Genomic DNA, 19,096 nt, shown 5'->3' on the forward strand with positions numbered 1-19,096 from the left:
AAATTCCAGCAGGAGGGTAGGGGACCAGTACTAGCTACTGCCACTGCCAATCATCATCTGCAAGCGTTGCCACGCATCTTGACTTCAACTATCTGTGTATATATATATTCTCTGCCTCTAGTTGACTCCAACAAATTCAGCCATGCCCATGCATCTTTTTTTTTCCCCACAAACACGTCCGTTGACGCGTGTTTCATTAAGAGGGAAGCCATGCCCATGCATCCACCTGTCCGCGCCACACGTGCACAGAAACAACAGCAGCAGCAGCATAGCATGGCGGCTGTGAAACACAGCTAGCGAAGACATGAAAATTTTTCAGTCATTTTTCTTTTGAAAAGGAGAATTTTTCAGACATGGGTGCTCTGATGTGAGCCAAACAAAACGTTAAATGGCAACAGGTGTAAAGCAAGAGATGCGTATGGGATTTGATTATTCTTCTTCCATCATTCCATGAGACTAGCTAGCAAGACTGTATGCTAGCTAGCTGCAGAGCTGCTGGCTGGCAAGGAAGTAGTATATATGCACCGGCAGGGCCTGTGGTGACTGAGCAAGAAGACAGAGATCGAGGAGGAGCAACAAGGAGGGAGAGAAGATAGCACAAGGGCACCCTCGCCAACCTCGAAGCTAGTCCAAACTAGTGGGAGGTTGTGTGCAGGGATCGAGCAAGACGACAATTAACCTACTGTTGCTGCTGCTGCTGCTGCTGCTACTGCTAGGTAACAACCAAGGCAAGCGACCAGGCAGCAATCCATCTCTCGGCATCCATGGCGCGGGGCAAAGTGCAGCTGCGGCGCATCGAGAACCCGGTGCACCGGCAGGTGACCTTCTGCAAGCGCCGCGCGGGGCTGCTCAAGAAGGCACGGGAGCTCTCCGTCCTCTGCGACGCCCACATCGGCATCATCATCTTCTCCGCGCACGGCAAGCTCTACGACCTCGCCACCACCGGGTATGTCTTGTCGCCGTCGATGTTCTTGCTTGGCCGCCGTACGTCTCTGCTGCTGCTGGTCGATGACGAGGTGGTGATGATCCGATCGACTGCAGGACCATGGAAGAGCTGATCGACAGGTACAAGACTGCCAGCGGAGAAGCTGCCGACGGCTCCGGCGACAACAGAATGGTCAGTAGCAGTAGCTATAGTGCCCTCCCCTCCCTCCAAACAACTTGGCGGCCGGCAAGGCATCATGTGCTGGTTCTTGTGTCGTCCTGCTATCTTTTTGCTTGCCAGTTGCCAATTACATCACTGGAACATTCATGACTAACACCAGAATATATGCTCCCTCTCCCAATTGAGCAACATGTGCTCATTCATGCATTCTTTGCTACTTTGAATATATGCATTAATATTTGTTTTCATTTTTCACTTTCTATAACAGTCGACTGTGTAGATTTTAATATCCCTAGCAAAAGGCATGAGCTTCTAGTAAATAGACCACGGTACTATATGATTTTAGATGTTATTGGACTGCTTGTGGCTGGATTTTCCAAAAATGTTTGCTATGCTCATGCCATCCACAGCACCTATATATTGCATAGATAGATTAGATATGAGCACGTACAGTGTAAAACTACAAGCAGCCATCTCGCTGCAGTCTATATACACCTCTCTGCCTTTTCCTCTATTCTCCCTGATTGCTAGAAGCTTTGGCCATGTCTGCTACCCAGGATCCAAAACAAGAAACCATGGTGCTGCAACAGGAAATCAATCTGCTCCAGAAAGGACTCAGGTAAATTGTTCTCACAGCTCTGCCTTACGGTTTGTAGAAATTGCCTACTACAAGTCAGTTTGCTTCAGAATCCCACTGTCCATTAACCAGCAAATGCGAACAAACTCGAACGAAAACATTTATCTTTGCTTACAAATTAGAGCTATAACATAGGTTCAGCAGGCTCCATGCTTTTGCCCATACCCAGGCCTTGTTTAGTTACACCTGAAAAGTGAAAACTTTTTGAAGTTGGCTACTATAGCACTTTCATTTGTATTTGGCAATTATTGTCCTAGGCTCAAAAGATTCCTCTCACAATTTTCAACCTAACGGTGCAATTAGTTTCTTTTTATCTATATTTAATACTCCATGTATATGCCGTAAAAATTCAATGTGATGGAGAATCTTGAAAAGTTTTTGGATCTAAACAAGGCCTCAAGTACCAACTCAAACAAACAACACAAAACATTTCTATAATAGACAGAAACTCCAAAACCCAAGAATTATTGGTCTTAAGCAACACTGAGGCCTTATTTGGATGTTGTGGTATTAATAAACTACTTACTTCATCCCAAATTATAAGTCATTCTAAGAATCTTAGAGAAAACATCTCAAGTTTGACTAGATTAATATGATAAGATAATGGCCAACTTAGTACCATTACACTCTCTAGTAATTATATTTTCATTATATATCTATTTAATTTCATAAATCTTTGTACTATACTTTTGGTTAAATTTGAGATGCTGTAACTCTTCAAGATTCTTAGAATGATTTATAATTCGAAATGGAGGTAGCACAGTTTTAGAGCCATCGATGTGAATAACCCATTGTTTAGGAAAAAAGATCGAGAGTGGAGTCTTTAAAACTCCCAAAGGACTACAATTTAGGCAATACCATGGTATTCAAAATCATAAACTTAGCTGCATCTAAACACATCATGTCACTCAAAAACCAAAGTGTTCCACAAAACCATGGTATTTTTTTCCCAAGGCTCCAAAAATACTTTGCGTCCAAACATGGCCTGAACTGTTTGCAAGAAAACCTGATCCGCCCTCTCAAAATAAGACTTATTCTGTTAATCTATTAAAAAGAAAAGAAAATGAGAAACGTTCCAAGTTTGCCATTAATCCTGACAAAAAGGAAGCATTTTGGTAGGTACATCTACGGGAACAGGGCAAATGAACACATGAATGTTGACGAACTGAATGCCCTTGAGAGGTACTTGGAGATATGGATGTACAACATCCGCTCTGCAAAGGTAATTCAGCAAACAATTTTTTTTTAAAAAAAAAAACGATTTCAGACATTGCTAAAATTATATCGTGCCTAACAGATGCAGATAATGATTCAAGAGATACAAGCACTAAAAAGCAAGGCATGTCAAAAACTTGTACTCATCAACTCTATAAAGACCCAAAGTTTTTAGCATCCATAACTTACAAAAAGTATCTCCGTATATGCAGGAAGGCATGTTGAAAGCTGCTAACGAAATTCTCCGGGAAAAGGTACGGATTGTCAGTTCACTCTGAGCTATAAACTTCAGGTTTTATTCCATAATATCATGATAAGCAACTGACAGATTGTCAGTTCACTCTAGGCAATAAACTTCAGTTTTGTTCCATATCATGATAAGCAACTTATGGTACGAATTTGATGTTGTATGCAGATAGTAGAACAGAGTAGTTTGCTTGATGTAGGCATGGTGGTAGCGGATCAACAGAATGGGCATTTTAGTACAGTCCCACTGATAGAAGAGATCACTAACCCACTGACTATACTGAGTGGATATTCTAACTGTAGGGGCTCAGAGATGGGCTATTCCTTCTAACTGTAATAACACCCTGGAGGGCTCATTCTGTTGATTATGATTACTAGTGTGTAATACAATTAATAATGTTTGTGTAATGGTTTGTTCTGCTACTTTGGTGTACCTTGTCGTATAAACCATAGCCCTTCAGGAGTGCCCTGGTATTGTATTGTGGTGCTTTTTACTTTCCATAATAAAGAACTACTACCGAGGAGTTCTCATGTTGTGCTATTTCTTCCTTATCAATTGAAATATATCTATGTTTGTGTTCATTTCTAATCATTGTGTCTACCAGTACTAGGGCAATTAATCGGTTAAAAACTATGGATACATAATTTCAGCTTACACAGATCAAGGTGAGCAAAGTGATACATATAAAGAAAAAACATAGGCATTAGAAACCATGCTTGCACTATCAGGTGAGTCATCAGAATATCTATGTTCCATCCACCCCATTTTAATTTTATGTTCTTTTACTTTTAGCACCTAACTTGATACAACAATAGCTACAATTATAGCAGAGGTGGAATGAACATTCTAAACTTGTCAGTAAACAAGACAACATCAGCGTAGTTAAGTACACATATACCCAAGGAACGATGACAATGCATACATAGCCTTATATACGAAACAGATACAGCAATCCTTGCAACATAAACATGATATTCTTATCATCAGGCAAAAATATAGCATTCAAGTTTGCCTCCTAAAATGCGAATAATGATATTAACCAAAATCACCTATTGGGTTAGAAGAAACTACAATTTCTGAAATGGACACAGAGCTTCAGACCCAAAGACCAAGAAACACCTGCATACATGAAGGCCAAGTGTTTCGGATGCAGCGTGCAGCCTTTTTATTTCCGAGATTGTAACTACTGACAGAAAAATAGTAGTTTGAGAAAACATGTCTTGAAAACGGATAGGATTTGCTGTTTACACCAGAGTGACCATGAACATTGTAAGTACTAAGGATAAACAGCACTCATGACAGCAATGAAAATACATTGTCCAGTTGGTTTCCACAACCAATACACACCTTATTAGAGAAAACTAGGAAACAAAAACTAAGCATTCCACATAAGAGACATCAATGTTTTGTCAAACTGGTATGCTCACAATAGGCATCATTCAACATGATTCAGCTCTTCTGGCCTGTTCGCGGAAAGAAAAAAGAAGAAGAATTAGAACAAACAAGGAATCTCCAATCTTCAAGAGTTTTAAACGTTGTAAAGATGACCTAAAAAGGCTAATACAAACCTGAAAAACTAATGTATTAGAATCATGCAGTTGCTTGACTTTCAATTGTTTTCGTATTGGCAAGTAATCTCATGCTGAAACTGACACAATTGCATCCTATACTTTAATATTATTCACTCCAAAGAGAACCATAAACATATTCAGCCGCAACTCAAGTCAATTTTCATTTCATTAATTAGAGAAAAAAGAACCAAAGGAGAGGCAGAGCCAACTCCCCTAGGCCACCTGGCACCTAGTACAAGAGTATCAGCGCCACACGCTGGAAAGAAAACACGACCAAAAACCCATCAGGAGCCTAAAGCAGCTGATGGCAAGTTGGCAACAACCTACATAGGATGTTTCATGCCTTAGCACCAGCCCAGCACCACAGATTACACTCTTCATCATGAACTACACGCACAACCTTTTGAAAGCAAGGACTACAGAGGCAATTATGTACATATTGACCACAAATTATTTAGTACTATATATCTATCATTCTATCCAACAATTTGCACTGCAAGAAGCACTCTTTGGCATTTGATAGTCCTGCTTAGTGCCTCACAGAATTTGCATATCCATTCCCCCATGCAAATGTTTCTCTCCACCAGAAGACTGACTCAGGTACTAGAGAAAACTAGAGGGTGAACCCAAGAAAACATGGATGCCAGAATTAAGACTGGAAGTCAGTGCCTTGCTCACAACAGCAATGGTTAGTCTGAAGATACATCCTGACATAAACATAAAGCCAACATAAAATAGCACTATATTTGTTGAACTAAACTACACTTTGCACACAGTTTTAAAAGGCATCTTTGTTAGTAGTAGCAGGTTAACGAGATGTAGATGGATCTGTGGCTTAATTGTTTGAGTTTAATGAGGTAGCTCAAGAATCCCTCTAAGATTGATCAGTCATCACCATGGTTACTAAATAATTAGGTGCAGCTTTCGGTCTCAGACACAGAAAGGTTATGTTCCAAGTTCCTACCACTTACAACAGTGGTAGTAGATCTGAGGTGTAAAGACTAAAGAGTGTTTTCAGACACATAAATTCTGACATGAACATAAAGCAGCTGTAAATATAATACTAACCTACAATTTGTAGGTCTGAAATGAGTGGCAAGTGTTTCCAGAAAGTAATCATTGATTTGGTCAGGACAAGGAGATGTGGATGAAACAGGTTAACACAAAGTTCATTCTAAAACTGAGTAGACTTAATACACTTAAATAGACAAAACTAGAATTACCACATCCAATCTGTAACTGGCACAAAAGCTTACGGAAAGATTGCAAAGTAGCTTAACACATAGTATATCACATAGTTGGTCAGGTAAGATTAGCTGTGTGTTAGTCGTGCTGAAATTGACACAACCACATCATTATTTCAACATTGTAATTCACAATTACAAGTAGGGCATCACATCCTCTACAGAATTAACCAATGTATGTTAAACAGGAATCATCATATGAGGAAAGAGAGGACAAGATGGCACAAGGACAAGAACAAACCTGAGACCTTGTCCTCCCACCAGTAGATGAACCTAAGGTTGGCCCCCTGCCTGTCCATCTTGTAGAGCTGGTACCAGTGCTCCGCCACCTCAGATCCCAGCACGGCGCCGGTGATCGCCCCGAACCCGGTCGCCAACAGGACGCCTGCAGTCAATGACAGCCACCCACCCACAAATGCCGCCGATCAGCAACAGCAACAAAACTAAACCGATGTCACAACTCACAACCGATCTGGAAAACCTGGCAGCCACACATAGCCGCAAGGCACACCGTCGATCATACCGTGCGGCGCCTTGGAGAACTTGAGCGCGACGCCTCCGAGGTGGGCGGCGCCGATGAAGCCCCCGGCGAGCGCGAACTTCCTCGACTCCCGCAGGGCCTTGAGCTGCGGAAACCGCATCTGTGGTCAGAGGAGACGACGAGGAGGAAGGGGGAGGGGAGGGGAGGGGAGCGCCGACCTGGGGCCCGTAGACGGGGTCGGAGGCGATGAACTCGTCGACGTCGGCGTCGGTCCACTTGGGGAGGGGCTCGGCGCGGCCGTAGACCTTCTTGAAGTAGTCGAGGAAGGCGAGGTTGCTCGCCCAGTGCTGCTTCAAGCCCTCGAAGTGCTCACCGATCCCCATCGCCGCCGCCGCCGCCGGTTCGCTGGTCACTTGGATTCGTTTCGACGGCGAGGAGGTGGTGTTGCCCTTTTGCTGCGGTTGGTCTGGGGAAAGAAGGGAGGAGGAAGACGCCACTCAGTCAGGTGACAAGTGGGCCCGGATGGACCGGGCTGGAATGGTCCTCCTATATGGGCTGAGCCCAACTCGAAAATGCACGGGCCTCGGCGACTGCTGCCTTCTTTGTGCCGATTTCAATTTTTCTTTTGTCTTTTTAAAACCTTTTTTGATTAATATAATATTTTTGACGAAAATAAACCTAATTGAGAGAAATTATTTTTTCTCTCATACAATCACGTAAAAATACCTGGGGTTCTTGTTTCCTGTTGTCTCACTTTATCCCCGTTGCATCGAATCTTTGAATACCAATTATAAGTATTAAATATATGCTAATTATAAAACTAAGTATACATATGGAGGTTAATTTGCGAGACAAATCTATTAAGCTTAATTATTTCATGATTTGATAATGTGGTGCTACAATAAACATGTTCTAATTGTGAAATAGTTAGACTTAATAGATTTCATAATTAGTTTACTCACGTGCAATTAGTTCTATATTCTAATCAAAATAAATGTATCTCCAAGTTGCACGCATACCCAGTGCAATTCTTAATGAGACAACGAGGGAATGACTTGTGGAAATTAAGAGGGTGTTTGTCACTGCTCTACAAACTCTGTTCCATAAACTTTCTTGTGGAGCAGCTTCACAAAAAACTGGAGTTTATGGAGTACGGTGCTCTCACAACTCCACCATTTTTCCTCGAACGTGCGTGGAACTAAAACCGTTTGGCTAAAAAACGTAGAGTGGAGCTGAAAAACGTGGAGCAGAGCAGTCTCAAACACTCCCTACCACAAACTCCACTGTGGAGTAGCTCAAAAAAAACTGGAGTTTGTGGAGTACGGTGTTCTCACAACTCCACCCTTTTTTCCTCGAACTGAGTGCATGGAGCTGAAACCGTTTGGCTAAAACATATAGAGCGGAGTTGAAAAACATAGAGCAAAGCAGTCCAAACACCATTAAACAGAGGTCTTGAACAACGACTAACTTTTTACCGATTTGTGTCATATAGAAATCAAAAGTGGTCTTCGACAACAACTAACTCCTTATCAATTTTAATCAAACATTAGAATTACACATTTTAATAGATTCTTGCCAATTTTAATCAGAAATTAGAATTACATATTTTAATGGATCCTCACATACATAGTACAGAAATTAGAAGTATGATATAGTTACAAGTAAACACTTCTGCGTCTTACAATGAAAAAAATATCTATCAAGATTGTATTTTTAATTTGATGCAAATTTAATAGAACATTATCGTATTATTGTCAATATTAACTTATAATATGGATGCATTTGGTCATCATAAAATGAATTACAAAATTTGAATTTTATAGAAAGAATAAAGAAGAAAAATAGATATGTAATATTCTTATCATCATTTTTCATTAATGTTTAACTTTTTTTTCTACTGTGCAACGCATGAACATGTTTGCTAATAAATACTATGAAAGATTGAAATTTGAAACTAACATGAGATAGTCCTATCCTCTTCTACCTTTCTTTGCCTATATATATCTACGTAGGATGAATGTGTGTGTATCATCTCTCTCTGTCTCTGTTTTGGTTTAGTAGGCATTAAACTCTAACGGGGATCCGATCTAACTCTCTTGCTATATCCACGTATCACAAACGAGAGGAAGACTCTTCATCACCAAGCTAGGGTTAAAAAAACGAAAAGGGAACACAGAGACAACAAGGAGAAATCATCAGCGGCGAGATCCCTCGGTAGGGGAGCTACCGTCATTTACATCGATACGAACACAGCCGTGTGTTCATGATCACTGGAGGTAATTAGATCCCATTTTATGAAAGCCGTGTGTTCATGATCACTGGAGGTAATTAGATCCCATTTTATGAAAACAATCTTTGCCTTTTTTCTGTATGATCCATGGTTGTTGCGTTGCAGCAGTTGGATCCATTGCATCAGTGGCTGCTGGAAAGATCTCGCCCTGCCAACAAGATGATGATTCCGATTCCCAAGCAGGCAAACCAACGGGGTCTTCAATTGCAGACCTTCCTGAGGTATGGTGCTAACCAAGAGATTCTGAATTTCTGATGACGAAGGCCGCAATATATATCACCATGAGTACTCTAACTGAACTACTTGTCAGGAACACAAACTAGCCTGAAAATAGTAATATTTTATAAGTAAAATCGAGTAATAACAGACAGAGGGAGTATGTATTTATAAAGTAAAATTGATTTAGTTCCCAATTTGTCTTGGCAGTAGGCTGCTGCCCAATTAGCAGCTCTGCTTTCTCTATCTGTAACTGTTCCCGTTGCAAAGCCTTTTTTTTTTTGCGATGTATCACCATATCACACATGTATTGTCTACATATAATACACATTTCGTTCTGCTATCTATGAAACCATATTTCCTCTCAAATTACCTGAACTTAATTACTGAATGGAAAAACCCCATTCTTATAAGTAATATCCACTCCTACCATGTAGACTTGTAGAGCCCAGTAACACAATGCATCTGTCTATTACATTGACGCTATTTGATACAATTACCCCTTGTGTCCCGTAACAAAATTTGGCTAATCTGTTTAAATCTTTGTTAATTAATTCCCATGCTTTTGTATGCAGGAGATCTGGCACCACATACATTCGCTAGTGCCTATCCGTGATGCTGCCCGTGCCGCTTGCACGTCTCATGCCTTTCTACATTCTTGGAGATGCCGTCCCAATCTCATCTTGAATAGGCACACGTTAATCCCGAAAAAGCATGGATTTGAAGTGAACTTCAGCGACATAATTGACCACATTCTAAGAAAACACTCAGGCATCGGTGTGAAGATATTGGATATCCAATTTTCAGCTGGTTTTGGTACCTATTTCTTTGACCGTTGGCTTAAGAATATTGTCAAGGCAACGACTGAAGAACTCACTGTGATACCTCCTTGGACACTAGACTACAGTTTCCCATGCTCAGTTTTATCCAGCACAAGGGCTGGTAACTCAATTCGCTATCTTAAACTTGGGTTCTGCGCCTTTAACCCCACCACAGAGCTTGGCCCCTTGAGAAACCTAGCAATTCTGAGCCTGCATCATGTAAATGTTACTGAGGATGAGTTGGAGTGCTTTCTTTCAAGGTGTCATGCTTTGGAGCAGCTGAACGTCAAAGATTGCGTGAGGATAATTTGCCTGAAGTTACCTCGCGCGCTGCAAAAGCTTAGCAGCCTGACAGCTTCTGAATGCCGTTGGCTGCGAGTGATAGAGAGCAAAGCTGCAAATCTCTCTAGTTTACACTTGGACGGAAATATAAAGCTCTCACTTGCAGGCAACATGCAAATGAAGAGATTAAGCATAGTACAGAATCTCTATTTTGCTCGTTTTGAGCATCCATCCATTGTGCCAAATCTCGAGACCCTTCATATAATCTCAAGTTCCGTGGTATGTATTTATTTCTAAGACATGCATAATGTGTTATTTGTTCATGCATATTAATAAGGTACTTAGAAAGAAAGTAGTAGTCGTACCTTGTTTCCAATTAATCTGAGATTTATTAGTTTTTGATATATATGTTGTGCAGTTTGGCAGCACACCGCCAATGCTGCCTACAAAATTCCTCCACCTCAAGCACCTCGTCATTGATATTCCATCAGGAGATTCCTTGCCCCTGTCTTACGATTATCTTCATCTAGTTTCTTTCCTTGACGCGTCTCCATCCTTGGAGACACTGATCTTGAATGTAAGGCGTTGTTTGTTCATTGCATGCGTGTATACGTCTGATCACTCTCTTGGATACGCTGACTTGATTTATTTCTTTACCATTAGGTGGCTCTGAAATTTATGAAGCAGAAATCAGTTTTTGAAGATTCCTATGGTCTGAGGCAGATGCCGGAAGACCGCCATTTCTGCCTCAAGAATGTGAAGATGACAGGCTTCAACTCCGCAAAGAGCTTGGTTGAACTAACATGCTACATTCTCGAGAACGCGGTGTCACTCGAGTGTCTTACATTGGACACCATTGATTGTGTTAGATGTTCTGAAAATCCAAGGGAATGCCACGCCAGCAACAGTGTTCTCATCAGGGAAGCCCATAGGGCGCTCAAGGCAATTACATGTTACATCAAGGATAAAGTTCCTGCTACAGTTAAGTTCATTGTTATCTCACAGTGTCATGCTGTAGCTGTAGGAGAGGACGACGATGGGCGTCATACATAAGTCACTGTTATCTCACAAAGTATGATCTTGTTATTACTTTTTTTGGTCCTAGTTTTAGATAGATGAACTGTGCTTGGATAAGCTATTAGGTGAACATGGTTATGTTTCATGAATTTTCAGTTACCCTGATGAATCCCATGTACTTTTGCGGATTTTCTTTATAGGGATTAGTTGCCAGCATAATCAATCATTAATGTTGATGCCATGTTTATAAATGTTTATTTGTGTATGTACAATAAAATGTGCTGCACGATGGCGCCAAGGAAGCTACCATTCTGTAGACTGGTTCCCATTATTGATTTTTTTAAAAAAAATGTTTTGTGTTTCTTGGTTGGGTACTTGGGTGGGTACACATATTTGAGACTACATTTATTGACTAAAGGCATGGAATCAGCATGTTTGGTTCAGGTAGTTACTGAATCCAGAATCAGCTTGTCCGGCATGCATGGATTTAGAATCAGATAGTGAGTGGACATTGTTTGGAACTTTGGATTATTAGGGGACCAACTCGCTCGGACAGAGTAATCCGATAGATGGGAGAACCGCCGGCCGGGTCATCAGGGCCCGCTCTCGCCACGATTCATGTGCCTGTGCGACGGCAGCATGCTCGGTGCAGGCTGCGTGCGCGCCCGAAATGGTTGTAGCAGACGGTCATGCTCGCCGGCGCTGCCGCCATCTCCGTCCCAAGCAAACTCCTGAAACAGATCGAGACGCAGCATGCAAATGCATGCCGGCCGGCCGGCCAGTACATTTCCTTTCGACTGCGCGCGCAGCAAGATCGATCGAGTAACTGCATGCATGCACGGGGTCGTCGTCATCACGTACTCCAACGGCTCCACCCGGCCGGCCCGGTCCCGCCGTGCGTCGGCAGTCGCGCCGTGGCGCGAGCGTTTCACGGCAGGTGTCCGGCCGGTGCGCGCCACCGTAGAAATTTATTGTTCATCAGTCATCGCTGCATGTGCACACCACAGGTACCGTACCACCACGACACGTACGACGACGACATGCGGCCATACTGTGTGCCACATAATAACTCCACATCCATCGCCACATATATAACTTTCATCTCTTCTTCCTTTCACCTGCATGCATGCGTTCACCCATGGCCACTGGTCAGTGGATTAGTAGCTGCTAGCTAGCTCTGCTTGTCAGTAGCCTCGATCTGCAACCACGCATTGTCAACACCAGGTAGTAGCTAGCGCGGGCGTGTTGCAAGTGCACGGCCGGCGATATACATGGCCGCCGGCGATCTCCTCCCCCCGCTGCGGCTGCTGCTCCTCGCCGCGCTTGCGGTGACCGCTGCCGCCGCCGGCGGAACGGGAGAGGGGAGGGCGGCGCCGGCGCCGGCGCCGGCGCTGTTCGTGTTCGGGGACTCGCTCATCGACAGCGGCAACAACAACAACCTGGCGTCGCTGGCCAAGGCCAACTACTTCCCCTACGGCATCGACTTCGCCGACGGCCCCACCGGCCGCTTCTGCAACGGCTACACCATCGTCGACGAGCTCGGTACGTGCTGCGTTTGCTAATAATGTATGCACATTCTTGGTCAGTTGGTCCACATATCTCTTGTTCTTCAGGGATCAAATTCCTCCTACAATTATGAGCTTGTTGCTGGCTACCTCAGCCGTCATATATACACAAGTCAATTCTGCTTAATTAATTTCTTTCAGAGAACAAAAAAAAACTAAAAAGAGTGTGCATTCTGTGCTGTCTGTTTCTGGCGGCCAATTCGATCTCATATAAGTGCCTACTTTTCTGAAAATGGGTAAAACTAACAGCTTGGTAATTTTTTTTCCCACTGAAATCATTTTTTTTTCTATTTTCAACTACTAGTATTAAAAACAACACTACTCAAACATCATCGATCCCTCGAATTCAGGATAGATTTTAGGTGAAAAATATGGCGCTGCTGGTGTAACGTCAAGACCAAGGCTGAAGTAGTTTTTAGAGTTTTTAAAATTGAGACGATAACACACCTCACTCCATTTAATTGTGTTTACTGGTGAAAATTTAACCTCAGTGAGAACAAACTGTTTTATTTTTTTCATAATTGCTAATATCATATACTATTATTTTTCAAAGTAGACATGGTTCAAGAAATTTAGAAATTAGAGTATAGTTTTGACAAAAGTATAGTTCAACACAGAATTGTTTACAACTAATTAAATCAATTTATTATTACGCAGTGAATTATTGTTTTACTTGGCATGATGAATTTTTTTACTTTGTTTTAAGCACGACATTTTCTTAGTCATTTTATACTTTATTTTACTCATGAAAATCATTTAGCTTATAAATATTCCTCTGTACTAATGTTGGTCTCATGTTCTTACCCTACCATGCTGCCGAGTGATAATGTTGGTCCACAACTAAAGTACAAACAAGAAACACTAACAGTGTAGCTGGAGACTTCTTGTCAGACTGAATAACAAGCATTGAATTGACAATCACAGAATAGCACTTCTTTGTCAGATTGCTAGAGTACAACTATCAGAAGTTGCATTAATAATCTAGTGCTTTTTTATATATAAGAATAATCTAGTGCTGGTAGTACGGAAGCACTCTATAATTCAAGTCGCCTCTATTTATGGAACACGACAAGTATCTTTATAGATCACTGAATCCTTTGGTGCAGAGGAAATGCCCATCTTGTGTTTGTCGCTTCATTTTTTTGTTCAGTAGTTAAATGCCTGCATGACTTGTTTATGCAACAGGGGCAGAAATGACTTAAACTTTTAACTTATCAACACGGCTTAGTAGTCATTGTCTAATTTTTTCTCTCATAACAAATCGACGAACAATTCTCCTAGTAGTGTAAGCTTCTCTCAGTGTTTTACCATTCAAAATTTAGTATAAATTTTCTCTACTAAATGTTTCCTAGTGAAAATCCCATATGTTATAACTAGTAATAATAGTGTTTTATTACTACTTAAAAACACTAGGAGAAATCGACCTTTTTGGTAGTATGATCACTACAGTGATGATCATTGTTTTTCATTGAGTTGATAACCTCAATCTCTGCCAAAAAGAAAAGTGTTTACTTTTATGTGATAGGTAAATCAAGAGACGAAACTAATCTTTCTCATAGATAATTTTTTACCCTCAACTACCAAACCACACATGCACATTTCATTTTCTGCAGAAAAATGTGCTTAGTTTTCTATAATGGGTAAAGGAAGAACTTGACCTTTTCCAGCAATCATTTTTTTTGTGAGACATTCCAGCAAGCAGCAATCGTTTTTACCCAAAGGCTGAAAATATTTCGAGCTCCTGTCGTGTAACTCAGCATCGTATCCTGGACTGCACTGCCGATTAGAAGAATTTATTATTTATATATTACTAGTTCTCTAATCTAAACAAAAAAAATATAGGCTTGTTAATCACTGAGTTGCTAATTATGAAGGCCTTGTTTAGTTCCAAATTTTTTTGAGAAATGAGTACTGTAGCACTTTTATTTGTATGTGACAAATATTGTCCAATCATAAACTAAATAGGCTCAAAAGATTTATCTCCTAAATTACAGCCAAATCGTGTAATTAGTTTTTATTTTCATCTATATTTAATATTTTATGTATGCGTTCAAAGATTCGATGACAGGAATGTTGAAAAATTTTAAGTTTCGGTGGGGACTAAACAAGGCCTAAGCTTCGGTATCTGAAAGCAGTGAGTGTATGCCTCACGGCCTTGAGAACTTGCCCTGTTCGATATCCTCCTCCGTTTCTTCTCCTCACGTAATGGGCCCTGTACGCCCCGGCCTCATAACGGCCCGTATGAGTTTCTTTGCATCCCGCCTCAGCCCACCTTTTCTGCCATATCGCGTGTCGTTCTCCAATACCAATTATTAGTATCCTGATATTCTGTAATCCAATAATCCTGTTTAGTTTTGTACCGTACCGCCACGGGAGAAAGGTTGTAACCCGTAGGAGGTAATAAAAGTAGCCCAAAACAAACCGTATAATTCATGCCTTTCTCGGCCTTTTGGCTAAGATCAAGTGTAGTATCTGTTCTTTTGAAGCACTGCTTCACAATGTTGTATTGAACTTATTTTTTTATGGGGAAGGAACCATAATAGTGGCTTGCCACTAGGGTTCCTTACGCGTCGCTAAAGCGTTGCACTATAGCTTGAGCTTGGCGCACCCCAACCAAATCAATTCTCAACGTTTTGTGTTTAAAAATAAGTAAGATAAGATAACCTAAATCTAATTTACATGTCCAAGCTATACGTCCAAGAGGTAATAAATCAATTCTCAAAATTTTGTGTTCCAGAAAATGGCTTAATGACTTCTTTACCTCTCGCTTTGTTCTATGGAGATTATGTATCCTAAATCTATTTTATAAATTTGAAGTAAACTTTATACAATTCAACTCTTGAGAACAAATTGTTTCAATTTTGAAAACCCATATATACACGAGTAATTTTTCAAAGTAGCCATAGTTTACATTGCAAATGTTCGCTTTCTTATACAATTGGAGGGTTACTCCTACTGGTAAATATTAAACAAATAAAAGAGAACAAAGTATTTTAAAAATTACAAGCCAACGTTTAATTTAATAATTAGCAAAATGACTTTGAACAATTGTAGAAAAAAGTTTATTTCCACATACAATCATTTCAAACCTAAATCAATTTTATATGTGGTGAACTAATTATAAATTACCAAATAAAAGGTGAAGTTCATTTGACCCACCTCTGAACTTGTAATTGAATCTAAAAACCACCCTCAACTCAAAAACCATAAATCTTACATCCACCCAACTTTGAAACAAAAAAAGACAATACTCCCTACACTAGTTAATTGACCACTGTGCACTATTGGTCAACTAAAATGTCATTTTTTTTTGATAGAAACTAAAATGTCATTGTGTTCTATATGTTTGCAGCCGAACTGCTTGGACTGCCCCTAGTGCCACCCTACTCAGAAGCCTCGTCGGTGCAGCAAGTCCTGCAGGGCACCAACTACGCCTCTGCCGCCGCCGGGATCCTCGACGACAGCGGCGGCAACTTTGTAAGCAACCATGGCATCCATGTAGTGTTCATAAATCATAATCAACAACAACACCAAAGAACACAACTTCACAAATTGCAATTAATGATGCAGGTTGGACGGATCCCATTCAACCAGCAGATCAAGAACTTCGAGTCAACAATGGCAGAGATCACCGCCGCCATGGGCGCATCAGCAGCAGCAGACCTAATGTCACGCTCCATCCTCTTCGTGGGGATGGGCAGCAACGACTACCTGAACAACTACCTGATGCCCAACTACGACACGCGGCGCCGGTACAGCCCGCAGCAGTTCGCCGACCTCCTGGCCCGGCAGCTCGCCGCGCAGCTCACTAGGCTGTACAACGCCGGCGGCCGGAGGTTCGTGGTTGCCGGCGTCGGGTCGATGGGGTGCATCCCGAGCGTGCTGGCGCAGAGCGTCGCCGGGCGGTGCTCGCAGGAGGTGGACGACCTCGTGCTCCCCTTCAACGCCAACGTGCGGGCGTTGCTCGACGGCCTCAACGCCGCCGCCGGTGGTGCCGGTGGCGGTGGTCTCCCTGGTGCTCGGCTCACGTACCTGGATAATTTTCGGATTTTCAGAGCCATCCTCGGCGACCCGGCTGCGTTCGGGTTCACCGTCGTCGACCGTGGCTGCTGCGGCATCGGCAGGAATGGCGGGCAGGTCACCTGCCTGCCATTCATGGCGCCGTGTGATGACAGGGAGCGCTATGTGTTCTGGGACGCCTACCACCCCACGGCGGCCGTCAATATCATCATTGCAAGGCTGGCGTTCCATGGTGGCACAGACGTCATCTCGCCCATCAACGTCCGGCAGCTTGCCGGCCTCTGAGAAGATGATCGGAGTGCGTGGACATAGCAATATAAACTTCTTCGTGCTCTGCTTGTTAGTACTTATTATATATATTAGAACAAACTAATAAATTTGTGATGTTATTATTACCCAATGTAGGAATAAAATCCTACTAACAAACGCATGGTGTGATGAACACTGTATGTCGATCTCTGTAGGTTGCATCTGTATATGTGTTCGTACCAGCTCAACGATCACGGTGAAAAAAAAAAACATTTGGAAATGGATGAATGATGGTGCTTATTGTGCCAAATCAGCATACCTCTTGGATCATCCAAATCCAATCTATGATTCCTTCGCTCTAGATCTAGTGTGTTGAGTTTAATTTGTTTGTTTCAATCATGTAGTACGTTTTAATAAATAAACTGATCCAAATCATGGACTAGTGATCCAGATTTAAATTCGTACGCGGATGCTGGACCATGCATGCACACATACAGAGCTTACATGCATGAGCCATCACTAGAGCCAACACCAACAGCCGACAAGAGAGAAGCCATATTTGTTAGGTGAATTGCATCAGCTTTTGTGCTACAAGCCACGAACCACAAAGCATGTAGTAGTGGTTATTATTTGTTACTTCCAATCTATATATATATATATGCTTTGTACTATATAAGTTTTGTTTTTTTATTTTTTCGTCCTAATATGGTACCGGAGATTGGAGATATATGAAATGATATTGGTTGTCCCTATTGATTAGTTGTTACCTTTTTCAAGCCTTTTGGGAATCATCGCCAATTAAATGATGCATATGTCACGTTAATTTGGATCATCAAACTAAAAATTAGTCCGTCGTGGGAAAATGAGCTAATCATGAACTAATTTTTTAATGGGTTCTATCCACCAATTGTAGCCCTATTAGGTCTTACTCCCTCCATCCTGAATATATATGGTATCACAAGAATTTTAGGATAAATTAAAAGGTACAAAAATGACATATGTAATCCTCTCTTAATTATAGAGATATTTTGTGCTTAACATATTTTGCACCTAATGGTAGACACTATTAGTAGGTACACCTGTGATTGATGTTTGGGGCTGGGGTAGATAATTCACTCAGAATATTGTATAGTTCCTAATAAATTTTCAATACTTTAATACTTATATTTGAGTACGGGGAGTATTAGCCTGTTTGGTTCGAGGGAATAGAGACTAGAGGGGACTAAAATAGAGGGATTAATACTATGTTTGCTTCAAGGAACTAGAGAGGACTAAAGGATATTAAGTTATTCTTTATATGATCATTAATATAGAAATTATGGGTTGAGAAGGATGGTTTCTATTGACATTAATTACTCTTTTTCTCTCTTAGAAACTACTGGTAGAAACTGGTCATCCGTAAGTCCCTCCTGTTTGGAAAACTAGGGACTAGAAAGTAGTCTCGGGTATAGTCCCATGGAACCAAACAGGCCTGCTGTTGAATTTTAACCCCCTATTTGGCATCTAAAACTAGGGCTAATTTTTAGTGAGGGGATCCAAATTAAACACCTCTATACCAGTGGATGCATGCGCATGCTTGCTTAACTCTGGCGCATGTATACAAGGTGATGAGATGGCTTGTGGGGCGGGCTCACTTTCTCCAAAATTTAAATCATCATGTTTTTTTGCAAAATTAAACAGCAATTTTCATCAAAGGAACTTACTATCTCTTTAAAAAACATGTCAATGTAGGATCCAAATTTTGTGTCACGGAAGAATATATATATTTCATTATACCTTATGGCATAGCTAGTGGAAACATAAGAGCTAGCTAACCCCACTCACTCTGGGCACCCATTGGCCGCATGCGTGCATGGGGCGGTTAATTAACAAATGGTCAACTAGGGACGGATTGCACCATTTCTCATTAAGTTAAGTTAGTGCACCAAACGAAACGGAATCACTATTATAATATATATAATTATCTAGAGATTGCTAATAACATGTGCTAAAATTATTAAAGTGACATGTCTTTTTTTTATATATAAAAGGATTAAGGATGTGTTTGGACCGCTTATATAAGAATTGTTTATAATCTAATCAAAATCGATCTTATAACCTGTGATTAAAAAAAAAATCTCCAGTACAAAAATCAGA

General features: G+C 41.3%; 3 protein-coding genes and 1 pseudogene across 3 annotated transcripts; 3 read left to right on the top strand and 1 right to left on the bottom strand.

Annotated features, from left to right (window-relative positions):
- On the top strand, positions 291 to 3,729 carry LOC8066077 (MADS-box transcription factor 26). Its single transcript, XM_002443699.2, has 7 exons — positions 291 to 946; positions 1,042 to 1,117; positions 1,663 to 1,724; positions 2,862 to 2,964; positions 3,040 to 3,081; positions 3,170 to 3,211; positions 3,373 to 3,729. The coding sequence occupies exons 1-7, from the start codon at positions 765 to 767 to the stop codon at positions 3,532 to 3,534; spliced, it is 669 nt and encodes a 222-aa protein (XP_002443744.1). The 5' UTR covers positions 291 to 764; the 3' UTR covers positions 3,535 to 3,729.
- LOC110437039 (succinate dehydrogenase subunit 6, mitochondrial) lies at positions 4,333 to 6,983 on the bottom strand. Its single transcript, XM_021465110.1, has 4 exons — positions 6,719 to 6,983; positions 6,543 to 6,645; positions 6,261 to 6,404; positions 4,333 to 4,667 (listed from the first exon to the last, which is right to left on the bottom strand). The coding sequence occupies exons 1-4, from the start codon at positions 6,881 to 6,883 to the stop codon at positions 4,654 to 4,656; spliced, it is 426 nt and encodes a 141-aa protein (XP_021320785.1). The 5' UTR covers positions 6,884 to 6,983; the 3' UTR covers positions 4,333 to 4,653.
- LOC110436734 lies at positions 9,622 to 11,329 on the top strand (annotated as a pseudogene).
- Positions 12,268 to 17,222, top strand: LOC8066079 (GDSL esterase/lipase At1g71691). Its single transcript, XM_002443701.2, has 3 exons — positions 12,268 to 12,668; positions 16,044 to 16,168; positions 16,262 to 17,222. Exons 1-3 carry the CDS (start codon positions 12,398 to 12,400, stop codon positions 16,994 to 16,996), a joined length of 1,131 nt encoding a protein of 376 aa, XP_002443746.1. The 5' UTR covers positions 12,268 to 12,397; the 3' UTR covers positions 16,997 to 17,222.

The sequence above is a fragment of the Sorghum bicolor genome, chromosome 7 (assembly GCF_000003195.3).
Source record: "Sorghum bicolor cultivar BTx623 chromosome 7, Sorghum_bicolor_NCBIv3, whole genome shotgun sequence".
Lineage (NCBI taxonomy): Eukaryota > Viridiplantae > Streptophyta > Magnoliopsida > Poales > Poaceae > Sorghum > Sorghum bicolor.